Here is a 23501-nt window from a genome sequence, read left to right as displayed (position 1 = left end):
AACTTTCGTGATAAAATAACTATGCAGTGGACATTTACACAACATGTTGCGTTTTAAATTGTCTTGAATACTTTTTTCAACACAGAGTCACAAACTGGCCTAATTAAATTCACTGATTTTCAATGGACGAACTTCACCAAAAATCTAAAACATTTTTTATTAGTTGAGATATTTAGGTGTTATTTTTGATAGTATAAAATTAATTTTATATAGAAAGTAAATCTAAAGAACCATAAAGGCACGTACTCAATGCATTTTCAGACGACATAGCGCCAAGGGAAATACCCCGTAGGACAGGACGAGACAGGCAAGAAAACAGACACAAAAATAGCTCAGTCCAGATGCCATTATTGGGCTTGCGGACTAGCCTATCATGGAGTCATCCATCTTTTTTCCCAGACACAACTACAGAGGAAAACGTAGAGTCCTTCCATAAGAGGGTTAAACCTACGATCTCGAAAATGAGATCCAAGAGTTTCAACCTAGATGGTACGTTTTGTTTTGTTTCATTACACATTTCAACAGTATCATCATCGTCATTATATTTAATAAAAATATACTGTGAAGACCCATTTGTATTCAAAACTGACCATATTTTGGTATTTCCTTGCAATATATATCTCCGTCAATATAATTTTTTATGCTAATGGTACATTAATAAAAATATACTGTGAAGACCCATTTCTATTCAAAACTGATCATATTTTGGTATTTCCTTGCAATATATATCTCCGTCAATATAATTTTTTATGCTAATGGTACATAATTGTACCATATTAGAAATTTCAGTGAGTTTTTTGTTGTTGTTTCGTTTCCCCTCAAATGACGTGGTATTTTTAGAATGCAGAAACTTTATTACAGTTTATGGTTATTTTTATTTGTGGTAGGAAACATTCGCTGCTGTAAAATTCAAGGCTGTGGATTCTTTTATTTAATACTTTTGTTAAATACACTGCACCATACTATAACAGATGTTTCAGGAAGAGGGCGCTCATGGTAAGTATTTATTTACCTAACATCTGTACATCCTTATATCAATAATTGTTCGAAATCAAGTTAAATGGATATTGAAATAACCGGGTTACCCGTAATGGGCCTCTAAATGAAACAACAAATATTACGTTTCCAAGACGTTAACATATTGGGATCAGCCTTCTCACGGCGGCATCATTTATGTGGTTTCCGCAACCTGACTATGGCAAGTATCAAAATCAGTATCTGCAGGAATTCTGTATTAAGTGACTTCTTAAATACACACGCCATAACGCCGCTTGGCAGAAAAAAAAATAGACAGTGCCGTTTCATCTACCGTTGATTTTATTCCATAACAGTACATTCCAGATGCACTATTCCATGATATAAGTGCAGAGAGCTAAATCCTGAACAAACGCTTTGCATGATTCATTTTCCGTTTTCTACGAGCATTTCTGTTGTAAAAACTATTTTTTAGTGATAATTGCTAATATGGTAGGCATACACTATTCATTAGTGACATGGTCTCACGTACCTGTTAAGAGCGCGTTTATAAAATAATCGCGTAAATATATGTCTTTTAGCAATTATTCTGAAAAACAAGATGGCGTCATTTTGAAGAAAAAATAAATAAAAAAAGAAGTCCGGCAAAACAGCAAAATTTGGTCCACCCCTCTTTTTGCACTTTATTTCACATAGTGGTAGGACAAAATTGTTCCAGGACCATATCTAGCCTCGTCTGAGAAATACTTTCTCAAAAGACAGTAACCTGTTATTCTCTATATAGCAGATAATTGAAAGTTTACAGTTTCTGAGTCATTTAGGAGAACTGGTTTATTAATTAAATCAATACCTTTATTCATTCAGAATAGTTTAGGAAATGTTTGCTATGGTCAGACTGAATTTATGTGGACAGAGAATGCATATTGTGACACTTTGATAAGCGGAAATAAAGGACATAAGATACCTTTTGCGAATTAAAGAAATAGTGTATAATATTTTTTTTCAAATGCATTTTTTTGTCTTTATTAGAAATAAAGACTCTTTTTGTTTAAAAAGGGAATTCGTAAATCGATTTTTCTAGCTCATTGTTGACGGTTGGGTCTAAATAATATCAAGGGAGTCAAAAATCAGTCAAAACTGAAACGGCATTCCTTCGTCTAGCTTAAAAGTATAACCGTTTATGAGGTTTTGACACCACATTGCTTTACGTCTAGCCTCATTTTATGCATACGCCTTAGGTCATTCATATGCAGATAATACGGGACAGGTTTCATAAGAGTACATTTGGTCTACTTTTGTCTTATATATAATTTGATATCCTGAAACCAAGATATTAGTCGTTTACTGTGTAAAAACGACTATATTGTCAAGCTAAAATACAATATAATTCTAACCTCTGATATTTCCTTAAACTTTTGCGGAATGTTCAAACTAACTATCCCCTGCCCCTCCTAATCTAGCTAAACGTAATCAATTTTAATCTTATAATTCACGTTTCTGTATCATATCTTACTATTTGACTATGGACGCGGAAGTTATGCGGGTTTTGACAATCTCTATTTTACTATATTGTTATTGGAATAGTAATCAAAGCTTAGTGCGATATTTAAAGCGTTCTTTTAGAACCAAAATAAATTTGTTTAAATTCATTTATTTATGCTAGTCTATCAAATACTTTTTTTCGTAGTTCGTAAATTCACCAATCTTGAACTGAAAGACTGAATTTATTTATTCATTCACCTGCAAATACAACCACGTGATTTCAATCGTTCTGTCGGTTAGAATTGCATAGGAGAAATATTTGATTGTTGAGAAGAAAGTGTTTGTGTATATTGCTAGTTTATAGAAAAGGTATTTGCGAAAACATTTTTTACTTATTTAAATGTATTATTACTTATCAATGATTACCGGTTAGCGTGTATGTTGCAGTACAAAATATATTTGTTTGCTCTAGTATTTGAAGTAAATAAAATCTATAAAAAGATGCTTTGAAGACAAAATATGCAACCAAGAAGAATAATAGCTGACTCGGTTTGATTGAGTCTGTTCATGAGAGGTAATGAAATGTGCAACATCTCTCACGCCCCTAGCACCGGCTTAAGCGGAACTCTATTACACATACGTTGAATGGCCTCCATGATCCCAAAGGGCAAGAAAATATAACAAAACTGAAGCCAAGTACGGGGACTTTTTACAGCCGCCACACGGCACTTAAAGCCCATTACTGTCAACATTTTCACAAAGTAGTAAAAGTTGTTATAACTTTTGAAAGACTTTCAATTTTATCATTTTTAATTTTTAATTTATTAGGAAAATAATGAACTTTCTTAAAGTGATTTTTCCTTTAACGTTTGTTTAATCTGTTTGATAAAATAAAAACATTTTATGTTTCATACTTTTTTAAAAGTGTTAAACTAATTCACAGTTTTGTTCCTTATAAGAAGGCTCACCTTTATGTTTGTACCAATAATTGTTCATATACTAGTACACAGTGTTCTTGCCACGATATACTCAGCATCTTCTACCTACCTCTTTCTTATTCATTCTGAAATCATTCTGAAATAACCCACATGCTTAGCTCAGTAGGTAGAGCGTTGGTCTACGGATCTCGGGGTCGTGAGCTCGGTCCTCGGGCGGGGCGTATGTTCTCCGTGACTATTTGATAAACGACATACCATTAGTCCTCCACCTCTGATACATGTGGGGAAGTTGGCAGTTGCTTGCGGAGAACAGATTTGTATTGGTGCATAATCCAGGAAAACACTGGTTAGGTCAAAGGTCAATTGCCCGCCGTTACATGACTGAAATACTGTTAAAAACGGCGTTTAACCTTTCCCCCCCCCCCCCCCGCCCAAAAAATAAACGAAACATCATTCTGAAATATATGTGTATTCTGTTTTTCTTATATTTGACATAGCCTTTAGTTTTTAAACTATAAAATCTATTGTATGAATCACTTAGATTAAATCGTTTGCACCTTAAATTCTCTCCTGCTGAACACCCCTATTCAGTGATAGCAAGTCAAAATGATAAACGTAAATCTCTACTGATGAGAGCGAATTTTCTTGAAAACCTGAACGAGGGAGTCGCACTTCTACTAATGAATCGATGGCTTTTTACTGATCATATGCCAAAACCTGGTGTACGTGTTATTTGTATTAAGCTGATCACAGTTTCATTAGTATTATGTAATCAACAAAAACGTCTTAATTTATCAACCAACTAAATACGTATCAGTCTTTCCTATAAATCTAACTTGTGTTCTGTTTGTTCTGATCGTTACAGACAGAGATCAAACAGTATCTCCCGATATTCCTGGGCGTGTATACAACGCAAGCCCAGACATTGGTAAGTCAACTGAAAGCCAAGGGATCGTTTATAGTTAATGCTGTTTTTCTTTTTTTAAATAGATAAATAACAGTTCAAATGTTGAAAGCAGAAATTGTACAATCATTAACGCTGAAGAACCAGTCAAAACTTTTACTATTGTAATCAATGCGTACAAAACCTTTTGTCATGCATGCATTCAGACGTTTAATACATTTCTCTTATTTCAATGTTAAGTATATAGTACCCTGAAATGAGCATTATTTCAATTTGTATATTAAATGTGTAATATTGACACAACAGTAAACCAAACAGCAAACACGTATAAAGCAAACAAATAAAGGTACACAATAAAGCACCACACTAGCACTAGACAAGAAAGAAAATTAAAGTAAAATGTGGAAACTCCAAAGTTTGCTATAAAAACTGAAAATGATGTATGCTCGGATGGGATGATTGAGCCTGTTTCTAGATCAACCAACTGAATTAGTATCAGTCTTCCAGATTAAGCTAACGTGTATTTTCTTTGTTCTGATTTTTGCAGAGTTGGACGAAAACGTACCACCAGATATCCCTTTGGGCATATACCAGCCAAGCGCGAACATTGGTAAGTCATTCAAAAGCGCATGGGTTTTCCATATTTAATGCTTGTTAAGAAGCAGCCAAGAATTTACAAGTGTAATCTAGGGAATTCTTAGAGCTAAACATTTATTTAGAAGTTTAATATATATTTCATTTTGAAGTGTATTGTAATCATGACAATAACCAGACTTCGAATTCCATTTATGTCAAAAATATATGCTAAGGTCTATAATTTAACATTTTAGGGCAGGACCATTTGATATTCGGTGGGGTGTGATCTTTTTACAAAAAAAAAACTCCAACTCAGATTTTTAAAATAAAATATTTGCGTTGCTCTGAAAGCCATATTCTTTGGTTTGAAATTGCTTTAAAAGTTAATATTTTATAATCACATAATAAGGTTAGTATAGATATCATAACATAAGTGTTTTCTTCATTAATAAGGAAGAGCAGCATTTCTCTCAACATCTTAAAATTGAACACTGCTGAAAATTACTGCGAAATTAATTTGAAAGTACAAAATCTGTGTGGTGTAATTTTTACTGCCATATAATTCATTATAATGAAAATTTCAGTATATGAACAGTAATAAATACTGTATACTCTTATTTGTAAGACCACACTGATAATTTTATCCTGAAAGCTCACAAGAATTCACCATTTGGCTTCTGAAGTATTCATTTTTTATTAAAGGCTTGTAGAAGCTATATAACTTAAAAGTTGAATCTAAAGCAATCGACAACCATTATTGTCAGTGTTGAAATCCCCTTAGGATTCAGGATTAGGCATGCACAAATAGCAAAATTTTATGGGAGAGGACCACGTACCCCTTAATAATATTTCAAAGTAAGATAATCATTTTATTGAGAACAGCTCTCAAACACATAGACCGGAAAGTGTAAATAAAATATTTATAATTTTTAACTCTTTATAATAAAAATTTCATTTAAAGGACTTCTTCAGATAAGAAAAGTAAAACAACTGCAAAACTTCAGTAAATGACAGAAATGACCTTCTCTTCAAACTCAGCAAAGTGCAATATATAGTGTTTAAAATAGCAAAATATTGCAGGATGAGGTCCCCTCGAATAGTTTCCCTCATCCTTGTACAAACACATTATATATGATACAGTGTATACACTATCTAAATAAGGGGTGCACCTAAGGCACCATAGTTCCTAAAAACTGCAAGCATACATTACCTCATGTCTCAGCGCATTTCAAGAGAAATTTTCTGCCCATTACGCTCGCATATCTGGTATCAATAGTATTATATTAACCTAAAGTACAGGAGAGTAGAACATTGACACACTGTTTTCTAAGTGTACAAGAAATTTTGCTTCTTCTCCCTTTCTCTACCTGGCAGGCTGCTTTTACCTTGTATAAGGTCAAGACAGTTATCGCCTTCGTTTAACCTAAAAGGAATTATTATTCAAATATATAGGTGCTCTTTATATCAGGCATTTTTGCTTGCATTTAAATCAGAAATGTCACACAGGTCCAGCGACTAGGGCATACTAATGATGTTCACAGGTTTAATTATTATAGAAAAAAGTTCCAAATAAACATCTAAATGCACCAGAGCTGTTCTGCAATTTAGGAGCATGCCCTCTATATCCCCAATAATTAGTCCTGATCAACATCCAGTATATTACTTTGCTCAAAATAAGGAACTGTAATTCTTTTTGAAAATTTCATCAAAAAGACCTATTTCATGTGTTCTCAGGCAAAGTACTCAACACAGACTGTATGCCTTTATCGCCCTTTGTTAGTTTTGAATAAGAGAAGTATAACAAAAATATTTTGAGCAAAAACCAAAAAAAAAATCATCTTTGGTCTACTTTGAAAAAAGAACAAATTTTGAATTTCAAGTTCTGAAATAAAATTCTGATATTCATAGAAGGCAAAAAAAAAATCAATAGCAAAACGTGGTTACATTGCCATTCATCCAGTATTTGTTTTGCTAAAACTATCCGTTATATCTTAAAATAATATAGACCTTTAACTGATTAAATTTTGTTTTATATATTGATATGTGTAATATGTCACAGGATCACTATGCAATTCACTCCAACGAATGTGCCACAAAACCAGCTCCGATACGGAAGTCAGTTTCTTTTCGGAAATAGAGAATTTGAGATTTGAACCTTCGCCTTCCCCTTCAACGTCTCTCATATATATTTTGGGTAAAACGTCACCGATATGCGTGTGTTTTATTTAAATCAGACGTTGCTACTAAAGTTTTCCTTGTAATATCAAGTAAGCCTAAGACTTCTCTTTATTACTATGTGGAATAAAAAGCTTTGTTTAAGGATTTCTGCTTATGAAGTTATTCAATTATCCATACGTATAATTTGACTAAATTTGATGCGAAACACTTTCAATGAGCATAAGAATAATGAAGTTTTGTATGGCTAATAATTTTAACTAAATACATTGAATTGAACCTGGCAGTATGAAGTTGTCAACTGATTTTGAGAAGCATTGATATTTAGTTCAAACTTTAACCTCTACGGCATATTTGTGTCCTCAGGCGGTATTGATTATACTAGATGGGCCTTTTTGTCGTATGAAGTGAAGTTTTTAACGTCCGAAGATGTGATATCACGAAAGTCAAAACTTCAGTCTTTTTTCATCTACTCTGTCCCAATACTCGGCACCAAAGACTGAAAACTGTATGGAGGCACATGGCAGGACAGTCATTGTACTTGAAAAATAAATAATTACGCACGATTATCATTTTGTGGAACATTTTATTTTCAGTTCAAGATAAAAACAATCCGTTTCTGTCTGACACTTTATACGATAGCTGCGTTTTAATTATAAATATAAAATGGTACTAGTAAGACGGAAAATTCTTCTGAAGAATCAGACAATTTCAGATCTAAGACATAATGATGCGAGTAGTTTCCTGTTAGCCGTATGGGATAACTCCATTCTTTACATGCACGGAAACAGAGACTGGCAGAGGGGCATTGTGGGTCAATCTCCCCTTTGATTCTTACATTTTACAAAGAAAATCGGTCTTGAAACTCCGTGAAACCCCACCCAACCCCCCCCACCCCTGAAATGGGTGACCCCCCCACCCCCCCCCCCCCCCCCCACCCCTCTACTTTAAAATTGGTGTTCCCCTAACCGAAATTCCTGGATCTTTACCTGCTTTACTTATAAAATAGTATGTTCAAACAAATACATGTATATACCCACATGTAACTTTGTGCGACAATTTCCGTCTCCACCTAACATTTCTTGACTGTTTCGCTAGACACATGGTTACTTATATTGTGCCGTCTGAGAGTTTGGCATTTTACAAAGTCATACAGAGTGTCATGATGCCAAAACGTATGGTATCACGAGAGTATCATACATTTTGTTTCAGTGCGCTTGTTACATGTATTTATAACTTGTGTATATTGACTCATGTTATCAACATATCTTATAAAAGGTTAAACTTTCCTCAGGTACATTGTTTATGAGTGTCTACAAGTAAAACGCGTCTTTTAAGGAATTCGATGAACAAATTACTAATTCAAAGTGAAAATAAAAAACTTTAAGAAAAACTATGAAATACTAGTCAACAGCATGACGGATGAATCTGTCCTTTATATTTTATGGCCATGCCTTTTGTGTTTGCTTTATCGCATATATTTAACTTAGTTTGAAAGTACTTGAAAGACAAATGCATTTGAAATAGTTGGTGTTTCATGTTTTTGTTTGAAAAATATTTACTGCATTATCTTTCAAGAACACCATTAACAATAAAATACGTTGATATGATTATCAATTTTATTTGCTCTAATGTATGATTTACAGTAGTACATTGTATACTGACATCATTTTATATAAATTCTAAATGTTTGGAGCAACACCAATGAGTTTTTACATTGTTCACATTGTTTTGCTTTTTTTATCGTAATCGCACTAATATCCATGCGATAATCATATTAATTGAAATGCTTTTTATTTAATTTTCATTTTTAAAAACTCTTGCAAAAACCGTGCCCATTTGGACAATTGATATCAAAATGCACGAAAAAAAATCGATCATAATTACGAATGAATTGAATAGGCGGATTAAAAGAAGTAAGGTTTATTCTAAAATTTGAAATCTCAAGGAATCTTAATCGAACTTCAACTTCATACGTTATCTTCGCAAGAGACGTTGAAAGGAAAGGCAAAGGTTGAAATCTCAAACTCTCCAATTATGCTCTATTGACGTAAGCTCTTTCAAACAAGACATATCAGCGTCCCTTGCACTAAATACGTTTCCAGAGGGCACAGACGTGGATCAGCTAGTAAATGCATATTCAAAAGGATTATCGTTACTGATAGATAAACATGCTCCCTCACGCACAAAAACTATCGTTCTTCGACCTAGCTGTCCGTGGTTTACAGAAGAACTTAATGGGGCTAAACCCTTAAAACGCAAGCTTGAGCGCTAATGGCGTAAATCTAAACTAACAATCGACCTTCAACTTAATAGAGACCAATGTGCTACCGTGAATAAATTCCTTATTCAGGCCCGAACCGACTACTTCTCAGATAAGGTGAAGTCGTGTGGCACTGACCACAAAAGTTTGGCCAAGATAACCAAACGTCTACTAGGAGACAGCCGTGATGCTTCCCGTCCCTCTTACTCATCATCAAAGGAATTTGCGCAGAAGTTTAGTGACTTTTTCATCGAAAAAATTGAAAACATTAGGAATAACATTATTTCGCATAGCCAAACTGATTGTGATTCAGTAGACTTGCATTGTTCAGAACACCAGGAAGTAGCAAGCTGTCTTATTGAGTTGCTCCTGCAACGAAAGAAGAGGTAAAACAAATCATACAAAAATCTCCGAACAAATCCTGTGAACTTGACCCTTTACCAACATGGCTTTTGACGAAATGTATCGATGAGCTCTTGCCGTTGATAACAAACATCATAAATTCATCAACGGAATTAGGTTATGTACCGAAAGAGTTTAAAAGTGCTAGGATAAGACCCCTGCTTAAGAAACCAGGTTTGGAACAAAACATTCTCAAAAACTACTGGCCTGTGTCTAACCTCCCTTTCATTTCAAAAATCTTAGAAAAGGTAGTATATGTGCGTTTTGAGCGGCATTTGAGTCAAAATAAGCTACATGAGGGACTGCAGTCTGCTTACAGAAAGTTTCATTCAACTAAGTCGGCTTTGATAAAGGTACAGAATCACATCCTAACATCTGTCGACCAAAATGCTGTCACAGTCCTCGTGCTACTTGATCTATTTGCAGTTTTCGACACGATTGACCACCAAACACTGTTACACCGAGTCACAAACAAAGCACTTGCATTGATGTCATCATATCTTAGTGACCGCTATCAAACTGTGTGCGTTGATGGTGAGTTGTCGACGCCTATGTTGATGAAATACAGTGTGCCCCAGGGATCAGTGCTTGGTCCAAAGACTATATCATGTACACTAAACCCGTGGGTGCCATATGCAGGCGTAATGGACTTCTTCATCATTTCTACGCCGATGACTCTCAGTTATACCTATCTTTTAAGCCGATAGATGCTGTGGCTAGAAGTGAGGCTTTGCGCCGCATTGAGAGTTGTCTGGCTGAAATTGTCTCGTGGATGCATTGCAACATGCTGCAGCTCAATGCTGATAAAACGGGGGTAATGCTTTTCACATCAACGAGTAACTCCAAGCACATTGATAACGCCTCTGTGAAGGTCGGTGACTCTGTGATAAAGTCCACAAAATGTGTTAGGAATCTTGGCGCAATATTTGACAACAGTATAGATATAGAGCAACAAGTCAACTCTGTGTGCCGGGCTGGATATGCACAACTACGCAGAATAGGTCACATCAGACGGTATCTTACCAGTGATGCCACAAAGACCTTTATCAACAGCCTGGTAACTTCACGGTTAGACTACTGTAATGCCTTGTTAAATGGTATCCCAAACAGCACACTTAACAATTTGCAACATGACATTGTCCAGAACGCGGCAATTCGCGTCGTCACTAAGACGCCCCGTCGCAATCATATAACACCGGTTCAGAAGGAGCTCCATTGGTTACCAGTAAAATACAGAGTGCAGTATAAGATTCTGACCTACACCTTTAAGGTTTTACACAATCAGTCCCCTGCCTATATTAGGGATATGATAGAAGTGTATAAAATAGAAAAAAGTGGAAACTTCACAGGTCGCTCAACACGACAAAAACGAAAATGTTGCAGGCTCGGTTTGATTGAGCCTGTTCATGGACGGTAGTTAAAATGCATGCTACCGTCCACGCCCTCTAGCCCCGGGTTGAGCAGAACTCAACATTTATACATACTAAAAGTACAAAAACAATTTAGAAACATCCGCAGATGTATTCAAACGGCGGTGAACATGGAACCTTCAATGATACACGTGTTGAGGCGTGTAATTCCATGAAGAGCGGCGTTTGGTCCCCAGATAAAGTAAAGGGTTTGCCCCAAAAGAGAAAACAATGGGCAGAACTAAACAAACTGGAATTAAGGAAGGGGATCTGAGGTTATGGAGTCTGCGTATCACAGGAACTGTCAAAAGACAAAATTAAAAAGCAAGCACCATATCCAAGGGGTGATTAAACAATACCCAAGGCTATGAAAGCGGGAGTATTGGAACCACATGTCAGAAACCTAAGATCACAAGACACGCTGTCACTGGTTATGCCAAAAACTAAAACCATGATGTATGGCAATCGCAGCTTTTCGTGCACTGCTCCAAAGCTTTGGAAATCCCTGCCCGTAAAGATCAGGGAAGTTGACAAGCTAGCTACTTTCAAAAGCCTGCTAAAAATATTTGTACAATATTTTGTTAACTGACCGATACATTGATGGGTTTTGTTTTTTTTTCATCATAAAACAGCGTAGAACAGTACTTTATCCTAGGGTCACTTAAATACTTTCAAATATGTATGTATGTTTATCTTGTTTAATCTATACGTTTTACATTCATGATTTTTGTTAATGTGGAATGCATTATTTTTGTATGCGTATTTGTTTGTATTTTTGCAATTTATTCTGTAAAGCACTTTTGAACGTGTACATGTGCATGAAAAGAGTGCTATATAAATATGGTATAATAATTATAAAAATAATAATAGTAATAATAATTGTATCGGCTTTCTATTACATACATGAGATATTTTCTAAGATTTTTGTATCTCTCAAATGAGCATTTGTCAATGCATGTAAGTAAATGTGTAAATCATTTACCTTTACACAGAAAATGACTCTAAAAGATAATACGCGAATATAAACAAATACAGGAACGCATTTGGACACCGCATTGACACCAGACCAGAAAAAAATATGAAACAAGGCCGATTGTACATGTATGTCAAAACGATAATGTACCAGTATTCCATATAAAATGACTGACTTTGAAATGTTTTAACACTTTTGTTTTGCTTTAATAAAATATGTAAGCCCAAAGCGCACAATGGACATATATGTTGCATATTTAAGCGTACAGTTTTGATAAAACGATTCTTGACACATCTTTCCACTTCAGCCATTCGCAGTGTCTGTTGTCGTTCAAACTGGATGTTTTAAGGGTAGTTTGAACAGGAGTAATATATAACGAAGACGAAAACATAAAACTGCTTTTATTAAAGTTTAGCAAAAGTTACATTTGCGTGACACAAAATAAACAACCAATTCCTCAGTATACAAACAATCAATTGAACTAAGTGAGAAATGGGCGACCATTTCGCTATATAATACGTATGAGTAGGGCATGAGATGTACGCAGTACAATACTTTATTATGAAGAGTGGTCAATTCTTCATGATTTCAAATTTCACAACTTAAATATTTAAATAAGAAATCATGAATTTTTACTTTTCAACTCTTATGACTTCACGATTTGAAGTATATGAAGAATAAAGTATAGAATCATGAATGTCATAATATCGCACATCACTAGTTCATTAGTCTGATAAAACGTGAAATTGTGAAGACTTAGTATGAAATATTGTACGCTATGATTTCATGCTTCACGATTTTTCAAAATTTCAAAAAGGTGAAATTATTAAATATAAAATATCATAAAGTCGTGAATTGTTCGATTTCACACTTAAGTAATTCATGGTGATTTAAAATTCTATGAAAATAAAATCGTGAGGTATAAAATAATGAACTTAAAATTTCGCACTTCCAAATTTTTTTCATATTTCAAGAGTTTACGTTTAAGGAATTTTTCAAATAGTCGTAAATTCATGAAGATTTAAATCATGTCTTTTCTATTTCAACATTAATGATTTCTCGTTCCGGGAAATTGAAGAAATTTTTAGTCATGATACATTGTATGTATAAGTGAAATCCTATTTATGAATCATGTCTCTGGTCTTAATTGATCGCAGGCCATTTAGATCTTGAACTATACGTTAATGATTGTCCGTAATGTCTGTATAACGAAACAAAAAAAAATATTAAGGTCATAATTTACAAATTACGCTTCATTTTTTACAAATGTATTAAGTTAGAAATAAAGTGATATAAAAATAAATACCATAAAGAAACGTAATGATGAAATATTACAGTTTTTAATTTCGATAGAATAGTTGCACTTTTGACAATATGCTTAACTCCTCTTAACCAGATACCCCACTAAATCGGACAAAAAGCTTGGTCCCAAGGACATCCAGTTTAGAGGTGATCTACTGTATCATGATATTCAGACAACACTACAAACTAAAGCATCGATACCGCCTCGATAGCCTAGTGGTAGAGCGTCCGCTTCGAGTGCGAGAGGTCGTGGGTTCGATTCCCGGCCGCGTCATACCAAAGACGTGAAAAATGGAACCAGTGGCTCCCTTGCTTGGCGCTCAGCATTAAAAGGGCAGAAACTGGCCTCATCTCTCATACCCTCGTGGCGATGGATTCCATCAGGAATGAGGTGTCGAGAGTGATTAATATAAGTTGTAGAACTTCCTTCACAATCGACCTAAAATAAATTATGTATAAACTAAACTTAAGCATCCACACAGCAATCAATATACATGTACCTACTATAAGTAATTTAAAGTGTCGATGAAACGAAAGTTGCAAATCCGAACAGACTTCAATTAAATAAGAAAATGATCTAGATACGAGGTCTTTTTACGTCATGGCGATATATGTTCTTGTTATAAGAAGGTATTGCTCGAATTCATAAGACGATCTTCAAAAAAAATATATCAATAAGAATTTGTACTCGCGATCATGTTTGAGTGTGGTGTAGAAGCAATCATTTGAACATGCAAACAGTCCTATTCACTCATGATATAAACCTCTCTGAACGTAACTAACAGACGTTGAATAAATACGTTCAAATGGCGTAATGTTGGAGTGTAATCTGTATCGGTGCAGAAAACCTCATTGTGCAGAGGTAATCTCAAAAATGGTGCGTAATGCAGAGCTCACTAACTTTCAAAAAATTCATTGCCAGATCTACTGTACGGTCGGCTATGGTGTTTCAAACAGAATGGTTTAAATTATTTAAATAAAACACGTACAAGAGCTCGAAGCGTTTAAGATCCGAGTGAATGATATCTATGAAGCAAGTGCGTATGACGTCCGTACTTACCTTTTGAGTTGTATTAATACGAACACCTTGTTATCAAGTGTGTAACTTTTATCGTAAATGTCCATTTGAATCCTGAATATCACAATATTGTATTGATCATTTGAATAGTGCACTTTGATATGATTCATTACTGTAATATTCGTTAGTTCAAAGGATGGTCCATTTATTGTTTGTTTCAAATTTCCCGTAGCCTTTATTGTGTTACTTAAGTTTAAAGAAACAATATCCAAATATTAGCTATACAGCATTCTCTGCACGTATCTCTTTGATAATGTGATATGACCAGTCTGGTCCATGAAACCTATGAGATGTATATCGGGTAAGTTGCATGCGTTTAAATGGAAGCCGCTTTTTTAGGAGAAAAACTGAGCGTGCGCCGAATAGCACTGACTGTCGTCCATTATCTAAAGAACACTCAAATAATATGAGAGGTATTTAATTGTAAACTCTGTAGTCATGTCGTGTATACATTGAAATATCATCAGTTAAAATAATTATTTGATGCGTCGCTTATTTTTAAAATGATAAGAAAAGTTCGCGGTTTTCTGGGACAACCCTCGTACACAAGTGTATCACTGAAGGTTATATATGCACCGCCATATAAACACGTCTGTGGACGTCTCTAAATTGTTTTTGTCCTTGTAGCATGTGAAATGTTGAGTTCTGCTCAGCAGAGGTCTAGAGGGCGTTAACGGTGATATGCGCTTCCAGAAACAGGCTCGAACAAACCGAGCATGTAGCATTTTCATTTCTGTCGTGCTGAGTGACTTTTGGAGTTGCTACATTTTCTATTTCAATTCAAAAAAAAATTTCCTTCTCACCTCTTATAAACATACGGAAACCATTACGTGCGTCGCACCAACTTTGAAATCTTACGTTTCATAAACCTTACAGATTGGATAGCATATACGTTTCGTATGATGTTTTACCAGTAGGCATATTGTCACCACTGCGTATATTTTATACGTGACAACTCAAGAAGGTCGAACAACACTTTTGAAACTGTCAGTCTCAATAGATAAGAAGTTTTTGCTTGTCATGGCTTTGTTTGTAAAGGCGGTTATGAAATAAATCAAACATGGTGTTACGCACAAGGAAACTCAAGATAATAAACACTTTGTGAAGTTCAATATCTTGGATTGGAGGATATATCAAATATTTGTGATACGATTGAAAATATAGCTTTTTATAAGGAAAAAATATTCTTCTTCTACTTAAATTATGATAGAATCCACAATTTATTAGTAGTGAAAAGTGGACAGATACAAATGTACGAACGGAAGGATAAACGGTGTAAATAAAACAATGCGGAATCAGAAGTTCTTTTTTTCGATTCCTTTTTACTATTTTCACATTTTGCAACAGCAATAAAATAAAATGATGTGCATGTATTCGTCGATGTCTTTTTTAATAATTACCAAATTTCGTGAGGAAGTATCTTGTAATTTTTAAGTTTTTACAATAAATGGCCTTTATGAACCCTAAACGCACAGTTTACCGTTGACAATATGCTGCTGATATATATATAGAGAGAGGAAGCGGATAGAAAGACCTTTCAAAAAGGGGGATTGTAGCCACCTGCTGGTGTCGATACCATTTCCTCTCAAGCACGCTACAATTTATGTTTCGGTTTACTGTTAGGAAAAGTCATAATATAACTTTCTTAGGTCAGTTTCAATGTTTATTTTAAACCATCCTATTTTGTATGATCGTTCCCATATAAGATATGATTCCATGAAAATTTATTAATTAAAACCGACATTGGCAAACATCGCAGTTATCTGATACAACATTGGACGAGGACGACCAAAAACTTGTAGAAAATATCGTGAGCCGTAAGTTTAGTTTGATCTGCTGTTTCTGGGATCACAGAGTGTTATAATTTTATGCTTACAGTATTATGTAGTATTATTAACATCGTTATCTTCGCTTACATGTACATTTAGCTGATTTTTAAGGTTTTTAGAACTTAGGATGATTTACGACTTTGGGGTCATGGATATCATTCAAAGTAACTGTAACAAATTTCCGCTAGAGCCGTTGCTAGAGGGCGTGAGTTGCGTGGTGTTGCACATTTAATTTTCTCTCACTTGCGTTCTATGCTTCTAAATGATCTTTCCACAGATTTGATTTTTTTACATCTCTTTACTATGATTCTTCATAATCTACTACCTACGGTTAGACAGACATACAACATTTTTTCTTTTTGGAATTGTTTCACAAACGTGGACCAACCCGTTTATTTCTTCATTTTAACTTAACAATGATAATAGCATACATGACAGTTGAGTATGAGACAATATATGAATACATGTGAGCAATAACATCTTGTTCATAATTATAATAACTTGAATACACGATCACATATTCTTTAAAAGAGCTTTCAAAGTAAACAGACTAATATTTCTATTTTCGTGATAGTTGATTAAAACTAAAATATCGTAATATAAAATGTTCCAAATGTTTAAAGTTTTAGTTCGTCTTTCGCTTATAAAGTAAGTTTTGTATATGCAGTATCAAATACAATTTAGTAATAAATTTATATAGTTATATTCACGGAGTTCCATCTTGTATCCAATAATCATTGTATATGTCTTTATTTACTGTATTTTCGATTAATTTGTGCTTGATGTACATATTAAAAGATTTTTTTACTTGTTTCAATTATTGTAAATATTAAGACTGTGCTTACAATCTATCTATCAAATTATAAGTTCAGTAAATCAGTTGTACGCGCAGTTTTTTCTTGTTTTTTTTTTTTTTTTTTTTTTTTTGTTGTTCTTGTTCGTTTGTATTACATGTGCCATTTTGTACAATTAATGATACAGTAAGGGAGCAATAAAAATAAGTAATGACAAAAATAGCAGAAAAAAGCCAAGTTCTAAGAATGCAGTCTTCTAAATTCATATCAAACAGCATATACACTGACAACAATTTACACACAAAAAAATACAAATGAAACAGTTAGGCGTCGCCCTCGAACTGGCAGTAGCTAAACACCACAAGGGAGTTTAAACCTTAACATCGTGTTTGCTGAGCAACCTGTTTCTTTACTAAAATAACCGAATATCACAGGACAGTGTAAAAATAATGCCAGATGAATATTTTACACACGCAATAATAATAAAGGTGTGGAATGGAAAACACAAAAAAAAATGTTCTTAAAATTCATATTATTATAATAAAAGCAAATCTCAAGAAACATAAAGGCATATACTCAATGCATTTGCAGAAGAATCAGTTCGAAGAGAAACACCCGGTAGGACCGGACGAGACAGGCAAGAAAACAGATACCAATATAACTCAGTCCTGATGGGCTTTAGAAAAAGCCTATCATTGAGTCCTCCATCCTTTCCACCAGACACAACTACAGAGGAAAACGTAGCGACCATCTATGAGAGGATTGAACCTAAGATCTCGAGAAGGAAACCTAAGAGTTTAATTCTAGGTAAGTAAGTTTTTGTTTTATAAGAAAAGGCAGTAAATAGTATCATAATCATCATTATATAAAAGTTTAATGAACCGAACTAAATTCTGGTGAAAAACTAGATACGTTTAAAAGATAGCTGCAAGGTATTCCATTTAAGCTTTTGATATTTATTAATTAACAGCTCGAACTGAATATATTTTCAAGAAGAAAAAATGCTTATTTTTTCGCAAGTTATATGATCAAAGAAGTATTTTTTCACTGGTGGCGTTGTTGTACATTTTGGTGTTACCTTACAATATGTATCTCCGTCCTCCTATTTTGATATATAGTATACTTACGACAAATAAAACATCATAACGGCTTCGTCGTTAAAGTTGGATCTTTTGGGGGGTTTTTTAGTTGTTTTTAGTTTTTTATTTCATTATTCTTTTATTTTTTTATTTTTTTGCTGCAATTCCCTTCTTTGGCAAGGTCTGTTTAGAATATTAAAACATTATTTACGTTAAAATTATTCATATTCGCGGTGGGAAACATCTACTTTCGAAAAATTTAAGGCAGTATTTTCGTTTATTTAATACTTTTGTTAAATACACTGCACTATACTATAACAGGTGTTTTAGGAAGAGGACACTCATGATAAGTACATGTAATTATTTACATAAACATGTGTCCATAACTTGTTTATCTCATACAATATTTGTTTGAAATCAAGATAAATAATTCTTGTATTAAGCACTCTATACACATTGTTCCTGATGGAATCTATCGCCAAGATTGTTTGAAGATATTTGATATATACCATAACCGTTTTATAATTATAACAGATAATTGGAAGTTAAGTGTTTCTGAATTATTTAGGGACAGCATTGATGACATTTCTATCACGAAAAATAACTAGTATATCAATAAAACCAATACCTGTATTAATATAAAATTTATAAAATATAGTTTTAGAAACGTTTGCTATGGTCAGACTGAATGCAAAAATGTGGATGGAGAATTTATTTTTGACACTTTGATATTAAGAGGTGCTAAAGAACTTATGAGATCTTTTCCGAATAAACGGAGTAGTTTATATTCAAGTGTGTTTTGGTCTTAAGTTTATTAGAATTAATGATTCTTGTTTAAAAAAGAAATCGTAAATCGATTCTTCCGGCTTGCTGATGACGGTCGGATCTAAAACAACTACCATGAGTGTCAAAAGTCAGTCAAAACTGACACGGTCCTCCTTTCATCTAGCTTAAAAATATAAACGGTAACGAGGCATTTTCAGCTCATTGGTTTACGTCTAGCCTCCTGCTATTTAAATATACATACACCTCAGGTCAATCAAATACAGATTTCATAAGGTGTACAAATTGTGCCATTTTTGCCTAAAATAAAGCACCCTCTAGCTAAAATCGGGATAAAAAGTCGTTTACATTGAAGAAAGAACTAAATTGTCAAGCTGAAAATACCTTTTATTGGTATCAGCGCACACTTTCAAAATGTTCAAACTAACTATCCCCTGCTCCCTTAACTACGTAAACGCAATAAATTTCGAATTTAATGCGTCGCGTTACTGTATGAACCTGGAAGTCTTGCGGGTTTCCATTATTTCTATTTTACTTCATTGTAATTTAAATAGTAAAAAAAGTTAAGCTTGATATTTAAATCGTTCTGTTAGAACTAAAATGAATTTGTTCAATTCATTTCTTGTATTTATTTGTTGCTAGTCTATCAGCTACTTTTTCGTACTTTTCTAAATTCGTCATACCTGAAACTTTATCCATTCATTCATCTGCAAATACAACCACGTGATTTCAATCACTCTGTCGGATAGTTACATTGCATAGAACAATTATTTGTTTGATAACTTATTTAGAAGAATGTGTGTGTTTATACTGCTATTTTAGGGACAAGGTATTTGCGAAAACTTCTTTTACTCGTTTAAATGTACTAGAATCACTTATTATTTATTAACGATAGTGTGTATGTTGCAGTACAAAATATATTTGTTTGCTCTCAAATTTGAAGTAAAACCTCTTACAGAAAATTGTCAGTAATATTTTCACAATTTATTAAAAGTTGGTATAATTATCATTAAATATATTAGGGAACTCGTGGACTAAGTAGATTTAAGAGTCTTTCTTGAACATAGGAAACAAGGCCGATTTCTCTCAACTTTCTCTTAGTTACTTTTCCCTGTGACGCTTGTTTAATCTACCTGTTTGAAAAAATGTTAAACTAACTCATCATTTCTGTTTCCTTATAAAAAGGCTCCCCATTGGGGTTTTCACCAATGGTTACTAACTTACTAATATACATGTTGTTCTTGGCACGGTATACCTAGCATCATATCTCTATCTCTCTCTGATTCAATCTTAAATATATTACGTATTTTGTTTTTCGTATATTTGAATAGCTTAAGTTTTTAAGATTCTTTGTATGCACAGCCATAAATCACTTAAATCTAATTATTTTTACCGCTGAACACTCAAATACAATTACAACAAGTCAAATTGATAAACCAAAGTCTTATCTGATGGTAGCGAATTGCCTTGAAAATCTGAACCAGACCCACGGTTTTGTCGAACGCTTAAATCTATACATATCATTTGTATTAAGCTGATCACAGTTTTATTAGTTTTATGTAATCAACAAAAAGTCCTAATTTATCAAACAACTTAAGAAATATCATTTTCACAAATAAAGCTTACTTATGTTCTATTTTTCCGATCTTTACAGACCGGGATCAAGCAGTATCTCCAGATATTCTAGGGCATGTATACCAGGCAAGCCCAGACATTGGTAAGTCAACTAAAAGCGCAGGGATCGTTTATGATTATTAGTGTTCTTTTGAGAATGCCAGTGGATTAATGTTGAAGACAGTTTAGTGGAAATTGTACAAACAATTTAAATACTTTTAAGAACAAGCTAGCTGAAATGGTTACTACTGTAGTCAGTACTCTTGTAATGCATGCATTCAGAAGTTAAGTACATTTCATTTGTTTTAATTTAAAGTATATAGCACCCTAACATCAGCGTATTTCAATTTGTGTGTTAAATGTGTAAATCATTGACTTTAACACAATAATCAACCAAACGGCTAATATGTATCAAGCAAATGAATAAATTTCAAGTAGCACAGTCGAGCACGACACTAGCACCAGACAAGAAAGAAAATATCATTAAAGTGAAACGAGGAAACTCCATGGTTTGCTCAATAAAACTGAAAATCTTGCATGCTTGGTTGATTGAGCCTGTTTCTAGATCAACCATAGTCTTCCAGAATAAGCTTACGAGTGTTTTCGTTGTTCTGATTTTTGCAAACTTGGATGAAAATGTACCAATGGATATCCTGTTGGGCATATACCAGCGAGTATATAGTATAGTCATTAGAAAGCGCAGGGATTGTCCAGATTTAATGCTTCCAGCCTAAATTTTACAATTGTTATCAATCTAGGGAAATCTGTGCGGTAAAAACTTCTTGTCTTGCATTCATTTTTGAGGTAATATATTTCATTTTGAAGTATATAGTAACCATGACAATAACCAGAGTTCGAATTCCATCAATGTCAAAAATATGTAGTGGGGAGGGGTGAGGTTGTATTTGAACATTTTAGAGGGGAGGGAGGACCATTTGATATTTAGGGTTGGGGATTGACAAAAATTCCTGTCGTTGGTTTTGCTTGAAAAAAAATTCTGGCTTCACCATATTAAAACAAATTTGGGGCCACTATCTCGAACGTACCATAAGTCCTAAGATGTTCGTAAAGGGTTCGTAAGGTACTCGTAGCAGATATTTTCTCTATCTCGAAAGCCTCGTAATTTACGACACTTCGTAAATGTCCTCGTAAATTAAAGCTAAAAAATCCACCCCTTAACGTTCTCGTAGTGTATAGAAACTTATGTATTTCTGCCTGTCTGAAGGTGGATATGTTTCTTTCTTATTGTACCACGCTGAAACTGTTGTAAAAATATTTATTGAAGTTGTCATTCTGTTCATTTGTGTCAACGAACATGAATATATTTCATATAGATGAATAAATTTAGTGCTTTCAGTCCGTTTTTATAGATAAAACTCACAGTTTTTAGCTCACCTGTCACAAAGTGACAAGGTGAGCTTTTGTGATCGCGCGGTGTCCGTCGTCCGTCGTCCGTCCGTCCGTCCGTGCGTGCGTTCGTAAACTTTTGCTTGTGACCACTCTAGAGGTCACATTTTTCAAGGGATCTTTATGAAAGTTGGTCAGAATGTTCATCTTGATGATATCTAGGTCAAGTTCGAAACTGGGTCACGTGCCGTCAAAAGCTAGGTCAGTAGGTCTAAAAATAGAAAAACCTTGTGACCTCTCTAGAGGTCATATATTTCATAAGATCTTCATGAAAATTGGTCAGAACGTTGATCTTGATGATATCTAGGTCAGGTTCGAAACTGGGTCACGTGCCATCAAAAACTAGGTCAGTAGGTCAAATAATAGAAAAACCTTGTGACATCTCTAGAGGCCATACTTTTCATGGGATCTGTATGAAATTTGGTCTGAATGTTCATCTTGATGATATCTAGGTCAAGTTCGAAACAGGATCATTGCGTTTAAAAACTAGGTCAGTAGGTCTAAAAATAGAAAAACCTTGTGACCTCTCTAGAGGCCAAACTTGTGAATGGATCTCCATAAAAATTGGTCATAATGTTCAGTTGATGATATCTAGGTCAAGTTTGAAACTGGGTCACGTGCCTAAAAAACTAGGTCAGTAGGTCAAATAATAAGAAAACGTTGTGACCTCTCTAGAGGCCATACTTTTCAAGGGATCTATATGAAAGTTGGTCTGAGTATTCACCTTGATGATATCTAGGTCATGTTCGAAACTGGGTCAACTGCGTTCAGAAACTAGGTCAGTAGGTCTAAATTTATTAAAATCTTTTGACCTCTCTAGAGGCCATATTTTTCAATTGATCTTCATGAAAGTTGATCTGATTGTTCACCTTGATGATATCTAGGTCAGTTTCGAAACTTGGTCACGTGCGGTCCAAAACTAGGCCAGTAGGTATAAAAATAGAAAAACCTTGTGACCTCTCTAGAGGCCATATTTTTCATGAGATCTTCATGAAAATTAGTGAGAATGTTCATCTTGATGATATCTAGGTAAAGTTCAAAACAGGGTTACGTACCTTCGAAAACTAGGTCAATAGGTAAAATAATAGAAAAACCCTGTGACCTCTCTAGAGACAATATTTTTCAATGGATCTTCATGAAAATTGGTCAGAATTTTTATCTTGATAATATCTAGGTCAAGTTCAAAACTGGGTCACATGAGCTCAAAAACTAGGTCACTATGTCAAATAATAGAAAAAACGACGTCATACTCAAAACTGGGTAGTGGGACCTCCGTGGCCGAGTGGTTAGAGTCGTTGACTTCAAGCCATTTGCCCCTCATTGATGTGGGTTCGAAACCTCATTTGAGGCGTAGAATTCTTCACGTGAGGAAGCCATCCAGCTGGCTTACGGAAGGTCGGTGGTTCTACCCAGGTGCCCGCTCGTGATGAAATTATGTACGGAGGGGCACCTGGGGTCTTCCTTCACCATTAAAGCTGGAAAGTCGCCATATGACCTAAAATTGTGTCGGTGCGACGT

The 23501-nt window shown here is 34.4% G+C and overlaps 1 protein-coding gene across 1 annotated transcript; it reads left to right on the top strand.

Annotated features, from left to right (window-relative positions):
• The first annotated feature begins 286 nt into the window (after window positions 1-286).
• LOC128551787 (uncharacterized) lies at window positions 287-18526 on the top strand. Its single transcript, XM_053532703.1, has 5 exons — window positions 287-489; window positions 4261-4323; window positions 4847-4909; window positions 17692-17907; window positions 18501-18526. Exons 1-5 carry the CDS (start codon window positions 342-344, stop codon window positions 18524-18526), a joined length of 516 nt encoding a protein of 171 aa, XP_053388678.1. The 5' UTR covers window positions 287-341.
• Window positions 18527-23501: the final 4975 nt, after the last annotated feature.

Source organism: Mercenaria mercenaria, unplaced genomic scaffold (assembly GCF_021730395.1).
Source record: "Mercenaria mercenaria strain notata unplaced genomic scaffold, MADL_Memer_1 contig_170, whole genome shotgun sequence".
Lineage (NCBI taxonomy): Eukaryota > Metazoa > Mollusca > Bivalvia > Venerida > Veneridae > Mercenaria > Mercenaria mercenaria.
Note: the sequence above shows the minus strand (reverse complement) of the source record. Positions and strands in the feature narration are given on the sequence as shown.

What these genes read in the sequence shown, in the direction of transcription:
- LOC128551787 (XM_053532703.1), top strand. Translation starts at nt 342, where the DNA reads ATGCCATTATTGGGCTTGCGGACTAGCCTATCATGGAGTCATCCATCT. An exon ending in CAACGCAAGCCCAGACATTG is followed by an intron (nt 4,324 to 4,846) that starts GTAAGTCAACTG and finishes TGATTTTTGCAG; the next exon opens with AGTTGGACGAAAACGTACCA. An exon ending in ACCTAAGAGTTTAATTCTAG is followed by an intron (nt 17,908 to 18,500) that starts GTAAGTAAGTTT and finishes ATACTATAACAG; the next exon opens with GTGTTTTAGGAAGAGGACAC.